This window comes from Meriones unguiculatus, chromosome 1 (genome assembly GCF_030254825.1).
Source record: "Meriones unguiculatus strain TT.TT164.6M chromosome 1, Bangor_MerUng_6.1, whole genome shotgun sequence".
In the NCBI taxonomy this organism is placed as follows: Eukaryota; Metazoa; Chordata; class Mammalia; order Rodentia; family Muridae; genus Meriones; species Meriones unguiculatus.
This window is the reverse complement of record NC_083349.1, coordinates 56,818,660-56,828,586: the sequence shown is the minus strand read 5'-3', so window position 1 is coordinate 56,828,586 and position 9,927 is coordinate 56,818,660. Positions and strand designations below refer to the sequence as shown.

Below are 9,927 nucleotides of genomic sequence, written 5' to 3'. Positions count from 1 at the left end.
AGCGGTGATAATGATTCCTATGCTTCTTACGGCATCACTGTGAGAACCAAACCAGGCAGTTTACGAAAGGTGTCTAGAACAGTCTCCAAGCAGTTATCAGCCACTGGACGCAAGCTTTCTTTAGAAAGAGGCCTTGATAAGTTCGCAAAGTGTGGCACATTGTGTGTGTGGCACTTAGTAGGAGCTCATTAAATAGAAGCTAAATTCCCTTCACCCCATCCCCTTGGCTGGGTCTTAGCCATCTGCTATCCCCTGCAGGCCGCAGAGCCTGGCACTGGACAGAACCTTAGGGGATGCTTGAAGATCTTAGGGTGAATCTCTGCCTGCCTGGCCAGGAGGGCGTGGAGGGTCAAGAGACTCTAGTGTCTGAGAAGAGCAATAGAGGTGTTGGGGAAGGGAAACCAGAGCTGAGCAGGGAAAGGCCCAGGCGCGGAGATAAGCAGGTGAAGTGAGTGAGAAAAGGAACAGGAGAGACTGTGGCGGAGAGAGATAAGAAGGATGGAGAAGAGGGTGAGGGTGAGCAAAATGCCAAGCCCCAGGAAAAGGCACAAGCAGAGGCCTGGGCTGCTGCAGGGGAAGAGCTGACAGGTCAGGGTCGCGCGGCTGGGCGGGACTCAGGGTTCCTCCCAGGTCAGCCAACCCAGGGTGGGGGTGGGAGGTGAGGGGGGCCAGCGGCTGCAGATTGGCTAGGGCACAGCGAAGTCTGGGCTGGAGCCCCGAGGTGGGAGGCGCCTGGATCACTCCGGAGCGGAGCAGAGGAGCAGAGACTGCCACCTACTTGGCCGACCCGAGCAGAGGCGACGGCTGCAGGGAGCATCCCGGCCGGGGCGCACGCGGGGCAGCCGGGCGCCAAGCACCGGAGCCGTCGGGGCGGGCGGCACCATCCAGCCATGCGGGTAACGGGGGCGGCGCGGACGGCCGCGCTGGCGCTGCTGCTCGGGGCGCTTCACGGGGTGCCGGCGCGCGGCCAGGAGTACGACTACTACGGTTGGCAGGCCGAGCCGCTGCACGGCCGCTCCTACTCCAAGCCCCCGCAGTGCCTCGACATCCCCGCCGACCTGCCGCTCTGCCACACGGTGGGCTACAAGCGCATGCGGCTGCCCAACCTGCTGGAGCACGAGAGCCTGGCGGAGGTGAAGCAGCAGGCCAGCAGCTGGCTGCCGCTGCTGGCCAAGCGCTGCCACTCAGACACCCAAGTCTTCCTCTGCTCGCTCTTCGCGCCCGTCTGCTTGGACCGGCCCATCTACCCGTGCCGCTCGCTGTGCGAGGCCGTGCGCGCGGGGTGCGCGCCGCTCATGGAGGCCTACGGCTTCCCCTGGCCCGAGATGCTCCACTGCCACAAGTTTCCCCTGGACAACGACCTCTGCATCGCGGTGCAGTTTGGGCACCTGCCTGCCACCCCGCCTCCAGGTAGCGCCACCATCGTCCCCTGTGCCCAGAGCTCCCCGACAGCCCTGCGGGCCAGCAGCCCCGGGTCGGACCAATGCCTCTCTCCCAAACCCGGACAGTGTGTCAAGCCCCTACACACACACTACAATCACCCTCCACTCCAGTCTGACCCTTGTTGGGGTTTTCTTAGGTTCCTGCCTCCTGGTGAGCAAACTTCACTGGGAAGGGGAGTCATGGGTAGGAAGGTGGGGCCAGCCAGGGTTCTGAGCCTAAGATTCCTGAGTTTTTCAGGCTGTTCATGCTTAGGCTCCAAAGAAACTGTAAAAAGAATCTGCAGGGACTTCTGGGGACTGTGGATTTCTTGCTTAGCTGGCTCTGTTGCTGCTTGCTGTCAATTCCAGGGCCCAGGCATTGTCTGCCCCCTCCTCCCACCATTACGAACTTGAGGCTCTGGGTATCTGCACCGGCTCTCTCCCCTCTCTGACCTGTGCCTCATGCAGCTCACAGCACGCCCACTTTTCCAAGCTGCTGAATCCCTGGGTGCCCTGGGGACGTCCCCATAAATGCCTTATTGCCTCCCTCGGCTCAACAATGCTTGGGAATGGAGCACTATGCAGTGTCTTTGACCTGAACTGCAGGCACCAGACAAGCCCTCCCCCTCCTCCTCCTCCCCAGGCGCGCGAACTTTGGGAAGAGGCGGTTGGTTAGGGAAGAACTAAGGTCCCTCATTCCTATGCCTGGAACCCTAACTTCTGCATCTTCCCCAATTCCTAGGCTGCATATGTTTTGGGTGCTTAGCTTTTCTGAGCCTCCTTTCCTCAGCAGCAAAACTCGAGCTTTCTGAGCTCCCAAGTCCTGTTTCTCACAGGCACCCCAGTGTCATTACTGCCATTATGCTTGGTTTCTGATTCACTTCAGCTTCTCTTTCACGGTGCTGGTCCTCAAAGCTGTGCAAGGTTGAGGCCACACCCCCTCCTCCTCCTTTCTCCAAGAATGCCTGTCCCCTTCCAGGCTGGCCTGGGCATCCTCCTCCTACCTTGTACCCAGTAGGCAGTTAACTGGGAGAGCAAGTGCTCCTGTGACCACCGTGGCTGGAACAGGCAAAGCTCCACTCCCTTTTCCCTTCCCTCCCCACTCCCCAAAAAGCAGCTGGGCCCCTTCTGGCACCTCCCTATCCCCTCTCTCAAAGCTAATCTTGATTGCTTAGTCTTTGGAGGCTCTCTCACCTTCTCCTTCTCCCTTCCTCCCTCCCTCTCTCTCTCTCTCTCTCTCTCAGTGGGGTTCTGGGAGGGGAAAGACCCTATCCTGGAGGCTGAAATTGACAGGCAAGCAGCAACAGAGCCAGCTAAGCAAGAAATCCACAGTCCCCAGAAGTCCCTGCAGATTCTTTTTACAGTTTCTTTGGAGCCTAAGCATGAACAGCCTGAAAAACTCAGGAATCTTAGGCTCAGAACCCTGGCTGGCCCCACCTTCCTACCCATGACTCCCCTTCCCAGTGAAGTTTGCTCACCAGGAGGCAGGAACCTAAGAAAACCCCAACAAGGGTCAGACTGGAGTGGAGGGTGATTGGAGGGTGATAGGAAGGTGTGTGTGGTCAACAGGTGACATTCACATGTTTCTCATTAAAATGGGTCATTTGGACTTCCTTTGAGAAAGTTAATGCTGCCTTGTCCTGCTGGTTACCCACCCGCTTGGCCCCGCAAACACAGCCGCTCTGGGCAGAGAGCAGGAGCCACAGTCCTGAGCCCTTAGCATTGCTGACTAGGCTACCCACATTACACCTTGTTTTCCTCTGCTTCACAGGCGGGTACTAGGTACTAGAGCTGCTGGGGGAGAACAGCGCCCACCTCACCATACTGTCCCTGCACTGTATGAGCTCTTGAATTGTCACACCACTCGGCCATTGCCAGCATGCCATTAGGAATTAGAGCAGCTTTTGTGAGGAGCTGGTGTCAGGAGGAGGTAGTAGAGGAGCCTGTACTGTCCTGGCTGTTTGGGACTCCACCTACTCTGCTTTCTCTCTGCAGTGACCAAGATCTGTGCCCAGTGCGAGATAGAGCACAGTGCTGACGGCCTCATGGAGCAGATGTGCTCCAGCGACTTTGGTGAGTGTGGGCTCATGGGGCCACAGCCCTGACACTGCTCCCAGCAGGCTGGCTCAGAACCAGCCCCACCTGTCTAAGGCAACTGGAGCTGGGTTCCGGCCCTTTCCACGGAGATGCCTCCACAGCTGAACCATCTCTTTTAAGGGGTGCAAGCTTAGCCCAGAGATGAATGGGGCCCTCATAAGCCACAGGAGCCTGCAATAGAAGGAGGGCCTCACGCCCCTGGCATCTGTACGGAGGACCCAGTGTTCTTTAGCAGGATGGCTTGTGACTGGCTTTCCCCACAGCTTCTGGGGCAGCTGAACTAAGCCAGTCAGGACCAAGCCCACTGTGGGCCACAGAGTTCCCCATGTGATCTTTGCAAAGTTGGTTCTGTTCTGTGTCCTACCCTCCCTCCTTGTCTATAAAAGTAGGGAAAAGAGCAATGTTGAAATCCTTGCTTCAGAGGAATCTTTATGTTGGTAGCCTCCCTGGAAAGAAAATGCTGCTATATATTGCAGAGGGAGGGGCAGGGGAGGGAAAGGGGAGAAAAGCTGTTTTAGGACAATTCCTCTCCCTGGGCGGACACTGGTATTTTCTGGCTTCTTGAGAGGTGGGGGCCAGCTGTGGAAGTGTGGAACTAGCCAGAGGGCCCTCAGCCCAGGATTCCTGTCCCTGGCTGTACTGGGTCTCTGGCCTAGACTATGACTCAAGCCACAGGCCTGGCCTTTACCTCCCCACCCTAAACCCTCACTCACACTCCTACACATACCACAACATGCTTTCACACAGACATACCACACACAGTCTACATGGCCATACGCTCACACATATATACTACCTTATATGGTAGGTTCACTGCAAGTTGCTCCATGAGCACCTTCCCCAGCTCCGTGTCCCGTGACGTGGCCAGCCAGGATGGTATGGGCAAATGCTACCTAGTAGATTCCTCCTTGCAGAGCTGGCTGTTAAATGTTACTAATCCCCCATCACTCTACCAGTTATCACACACACACAGAGCCAGCTAAAAGTCCCATCAGAATCACCAAGGGATAGCAGAAACCAGTATCCGTGCATCACAAAGACATCCTCCAGATGGTCAGCTACACTCCTGCCCCATCGCTGAAGAACATAGCACCCTGCGTTCATGGTATGGAGAGCTCTGGCTCTAAAGCTGGCCGATCTTAATGGGATTCGGGCTCCAGAACCCAGGCAGGACACACCCTCCTCACACCCATGTCACCCTACTGTGCCTGGAAGCTGAAAGCCCACATACAATGACCATGGAAGTCCAGCCCACAGGAGCGTCATAAACATTGCGGTAACCTCATGAGTCTTGCCATCCGAGCCCCACGCCTCAGCAGGCTCCCCAAGAGTGTCCTGGGATCAGCCTAGGGCTCCCACTGCCCTAAGCCAATGTGACACTTTTCAGTTCACCCTTTGCCCTCCTTTCCACAGTGGTCAAGATGCGCATTAAGGAGATCAAGATAGACAATGGGGACCGGAAGTTGATTGGAGCCCAGAAGAAGAAGAAGCTGCTCAAGGCAGGCCCCTTAAAGCGCAAGGACACCAAGAAGCTGGTCCTGCACATGAAGAACGGAGCAAGTTGCCCCTGCCCGCAGCTAGACAACCTGACAGGCAGCTTCCTGGTCATGGGCCGCAAAGTGGAGGGACAGCTGCTGCTCATGGCCGTCTACCGCTGGGACAAGAAGAATAAGGAAATGAAGTTTGCAGTCAAATTCATGTTCTCGTATCCCTGTTCCCTCTACTACCCTTTCTTCTATGGGGCAGCTGAACCCCACTGAAGGACCCTCCCCTTGCCTCAGCCAGCCAGCTGTGCCTTGCCTTGCCCTCTGTCCCTGCCCACCTGGCCTCACCCCCATTCCCAGGCTGACCCAGGCCTGACAAGGATGGCTTCACGCAGCTACTATTGGCACAGGCTCCAAAGGTTAGGCATGGGGCTACCCTCCTTGACTGAAGGGTTCTGGAATCCTGGGGTCTGTCGGGGAGGGAGGGGGCTCTCTCAGGAGAAGGACATTCTCTTCTGGAGAAAGCCCTAGTGTCTGAGAAAGCAGGCAGAGGAGAAGAATGTGAAGGAAGGTTGCAGGGCCTCCCGCAGCCTGGGAAGAGACTTTCTAGAAAGAATAGTGGGTCTCACTATTAAGAGGGACCAGTGCTTAAAGGACAGCCTTCCTCCCCCACTGGCTCTTTATGTGTTGTCAAAGACCTCCAAAGAGCAAGAGTCAAGGCCTCCATGTCCTCCAGCCGCACCCACTCTTCATCTGGAGCCCTGCTCCACTGGAGCACAGGCTCAGCGGCTTCTGCAGACACTCTCATACAGGCTTGCTTCCTGGCTCTCGCTCAGCCTCCCTCACCCTGGGTCCCAGCGATGATAAATTATTGCTACCGCTGTGAGGCTGCTGGTTCTAGACAACAGGTTTGGTTCTTAATTTTTTTTTATTTTTATTTTTATTTTTTAGTTTTTAATTAAATAAAAGAAAACAACGGTTGCTTTGGACCGGGTAATTTCTTTCTCCCGTAACTCTGAAGTGCCTGGGGGGGGGGGGGGCTAGAGAGGTTCAGATGGCTCTGACAAGGGCCAATGTCCAAGCCAATGCTCCATCTGCTCATCTCCTTGGAAAGCCTAAGGCAGTGTTCCCAAGAACACAAGCTGAGGGTCACTGTCACCTCCCAACCGCTAAGCAAGGGACAGAGATGACCACCCTTTTGTCCCTAAGGAGGGACAGAAGTGCCAGGTTTCCCAACCCTATCCCAGTCAGAAGACTCCCGCCATGCACTGTCCCAACTTGAGCAATTCCGGGTCAGAAAGGTCTAAGAGGGCCAGGCCATAGGGAATGACGTCACCTCTCCTGGGCACTAGCCCTGACACAGAGGCGACAGCCGCTTTAGACTGACACCATGCTAAACACGTTCCTGGGTCCGCAGCGGCCTTGTCGTCCAGGAACTAGCCGGAAACAAAAATATGAGCTAGGAACGCTTGCCACTCAAAGACAGAGTGCTTGCCTGGGAATTCAGGCACTTGCTTCCCACCCAAACTTCCTGCAACGGAGACTGCTTTTTTACTTTTAGAGTGTTACTGGGGACCAAACCCAAGGGTCTGCATTTTAACACGGAACTTTGGCACATCTACAGGGCTTTTAACAAATCCTGGGCCCCACCCCCACACAATGAAAACAGGACCTCCGCCAAGCACCAAAAACCCAGTGTTTTCCCACCTAGTGGTACAGGGTCTGGGAGCCATTGCTAGGACAAAGAAACCTGAAGTGGGGACAGAGAAGGCTGGGCTCCACACAGTAGCTTTAAGGTACAGGTACAGGGATGGGAGGCAGTTTGGAGGCGAGAAGAAAGAGTTCTTGGTGGAGACCAGGTGGGATCCGTCAGCAGATGCGAAGTGATCGGGCACAGAGTGGAGCCAGGCCCTCTGATAGCCTGACCAGCAGAAGTAGCCAAAGCCTGCTGCTCCTTCAAAATACAGGAGCCACCCAGGTAAGGAAAACTCTGGAAATTCCCTTGGAAAAATGTCACTTTAGGCAAAACAGAAGTGGTGGCATGGCCACAAAGGTCATTGGCGTAGACTAAGGTGGGCCAGTGAACTCTCCCCCACGGGGGCCTAACAGGTGGCCTGACCACTTGTCCATAAATCACCTCTGGGCAGTCAGGTGGCCTCTGCCCAGGCAGCAGAGGCCTAATTGTTGCTCCTCAGTCAGAGGAGGCTATTGCCACCCACCCTGCCCAAACCCTGCCCAGCCAGCCCAGCTCCCTGAATCTGCTCCTTGTCTCCCAGCCTCCTGCTCTAACCAAATATTTACAGGCACTTCTGTAGTCCACCAGGCACAGAGATTATTTTTCCACCAAGTACACAGAATTCCAGCCACTCCTGGCTGAAGTACAATGCTGACCTCTCAGGTGCTGGTGGCAGGGAGTGGTGGTGGGAGAGGACTCCCCTAGCCTACTCCATGGATCTCAAAAAGGGACCTGGCTCTGTGCCCCTCTGGTTCTGTTCTCTGCCTAGAATCTCTTCTGGAATGGAGAGGAGTTCTCCCAGAGACCAGGGAGGCTCTGCAAGACCATCCTGATCCCTCATCCAAGTCAAAATTCAAAGCTTTTGTCATGAAACTGAAGTAAGCAATTTTAATTTCTTTTTAGATTTTATTATTACTTGTGCATACATGGCAGCCAGAGAAATGGTTCTCTCCTTCAGCCCTACTGAAGCAGGGTCTGTAGTTTATGCCAGGCTGCAGTGTACTCCAGAGGAATTCTGTCTCCTCCCATCTCACTGGAGGAGTGCTGAGATTACAGATATAACCCATCTGGCTTTTTAACATAGGTTCCAGAGAACAAATTCAGGGGCCCATCCTATGCGGCCAAAGACAACAGTAATTTGATGTTTACCTGCTAGTAGGGAAATATTGTTCTTATTTTCTGCGAACCATTATGTTCCTGTAACAGCAGAAGCTGAATATATAGTAAGAACATTGCAGTTCACAACAGGCAATGGTCTCCCTCCAGGTGACTCAAGGAACCTACCGGCTGTGCGGAACCTTCACTGGCGGTGTGGCAGGAGGGGATGATGCACAGTGCAGAGGGCGCATGTTGTCTGTTCAGAACCAAGACTGCTGTGCAGTCACAGTTTGGTTTTGAATTCACTCTCGGCTGTTCAGTGTTCAGTAGCCTTTTATTGTTACCAAACTTTTCACAACCCCCACGCTCGGTTACAGGACACCATACAAAGTCACAGCCTACAGTTTAAAAGTCCAAGGACTGTTACCACCTTCTACAGAGGTGAGGCCGAGCCAGGCTCAGGGTGCACGTGCTCATGAAAGCTCCAGGGAGTTGCTCCAGGGAGTTGATCCTGCAAGGGCCTGGGCAGAGGGGGCAGCGGCAGCCAGCCCCACCCATCCCTCTCCTTCTCATCCCTACCAGCTTCCAGCCTCAGGTCTCCACAAAGGCAGCTCACATCCCACAACTGTACAGCCAGCTGTAATCCTGGCTAAAGTTCACTCCTTGGGAAATCTTATGGGGGGGGGGGGTGTTGCTGGAATGTGTGTGGCTGGAGCCCAGTGTCCCAGCCCAAACAGCAGGCTCTGCTGGAGGCCTGAAGAAGGATCACAGCCAATGGAACCCGGAATCCCCAGCCACCAGCAGTGCCAGAGAATGGAATGTGCTGCTGGGGTGTTGCTGGCAGGAGGTGGGCCACTGGGAGCTGGGGAAGATGGGGGCTCCTGCCACAAGGCCACCTCTGTTCTACTAGGGACTGAAGGGGGGTGGTGCTGGGTGGGCAGACCATTCTTGTTAGCTCAGTGGCTAGCTCCTGAAAGAATGGGGACCAGAATGTGAGACAGTTGCCCAGAATGTGACCTTTACCCAAAACTTCTTAGGGTATGGCTGCTATGAACACCTGCAACACAATTTCCATTGCCTTTGGGGTGGGTCACTTAGCCACCGTATGCCTCTATCCAGCCATTTAAAATATCCACCAATCAAAAGAACCTGTGGCACTGCGGGACATTATAGTGAGCTACTGGCTAGGCATGCTTGATGCCTTGTCCACGAACAAGGCCAGCTGTGGACAGACACAGACCTCTGAAAAAGGAATGAAAATGGAGCTTCATTTGGCTTCAGCCCCAAACGCTACAGAAGACATCCAAAATCATTGCCTTTTCCAGGTCTGCCAAGATTTTCTGAAGGCATCAACACACCAGACCACAAAAACCTCAACAAACCTGAGCCCAAGACAGGCTGGAGACCAGGGTTCCAGACCTGCCCTGCCAGGAGCCAGAACTGTAACAGAACCTGGCTACCTGTCCCCTGCTCCTGGGTGCCCAAGATCAAACTGGCATGTGTCTTTTAACACAGATACCCAATCCCACAAAGGACAAGCTGTCTGCTATCCCACAGTGAGTTCCATGGTGACACTACTGCCAATTCTGACAAACCCTGGTGCTCTACTTAGAGGAACCTGCATTTAAAGAAGCCTACCTCACCTATTCTCACAGGGACCTCCAGGAAACAAAAAGGGGAAACCCCCTTTTCTCACATCTGTGACTACACCCTATAGCCAGCCTTCCTGAGCAGTGACAGTCACCTTTCAAAAAAATGGCATCATCTGTTTCAAACTACACTCTGGACTCTCCCTGACACCTTCTCCAAAAATATTATTTAAAACCATTCTTTGGCTTAAAAAAAGAAAAGGAAAAAAAGATTTTCGCTCTAAGGACACAGGACAGAGGTGTCTGAAGGCTGTAGGATGGCAGCACCCGGATCCATGGCAGGTGGGGCTGACTCGGAGCTGGCTCACAGTGCTGCTTCCAGGCACTGCCAGCCTTACTATGATGAAAACAGTGCCTATGTCATGGGCTTGTGCCCAGCACTAACATGTTAGTGTGCAGTGCCCAGGCCCTAGGATCCACCCAGCCTGGCTCACAGAAGCAAC

General features: G+C 54.5%; 1 protein-coding gene across 1 annotated transcript; it reads left to right on the top strand.

The window, feature by feature from the left end:
- The first annotated feature begins 644 nt into the window (after nucleotides 1-644).
- Sfrp5 (secreted frizzled related protein 5) lies at nucleotides 645-6,001 on the top strand. Its single transcript, XM_060389708.1, has 3 exons — nucleotides 645-1,410; nucleotides 3,417-3,494; nucleotides 4,932-6,001. The coding sequence occupies exons 1-3, from the start codon at nucleotides 891-893 to the stop codon at nucleotides 5,276-5,278; spliced, it is 945 nt and encodes a 314-aa protein (XP_060245691.1). The 5' UTR covers nucleotides 645-890; the 3' UTR covers nucleotides 5,279-6,001.
- Nucleotides 6,002-9,927: the final 3,926 nt, after the last annotated feature.

Coding starts and splice junctions, on each gene's coding strand:
- Sfrp5 (XM_060389708.1), top strand. CDS start 891: ATGCGGGTAACGGGGGCGGCGCGGACGGCCGCGCTGGCGCTGCTGCTC. Junction 1,411..3,416: donor GCCTGCCACCCCGCCTCCAG/GTAGCGCCACCA, acceptor TTCTCTCTGCAG/TGACCAAGATCTGTGCCCAG. Junction 3,495..4,931: donor GATGTGCTCCAGCGACTTTG/GTGAGTGTGGGC, acceptor TCCTTTCCACAG/TGGTCAAGATGCGCATTAAG.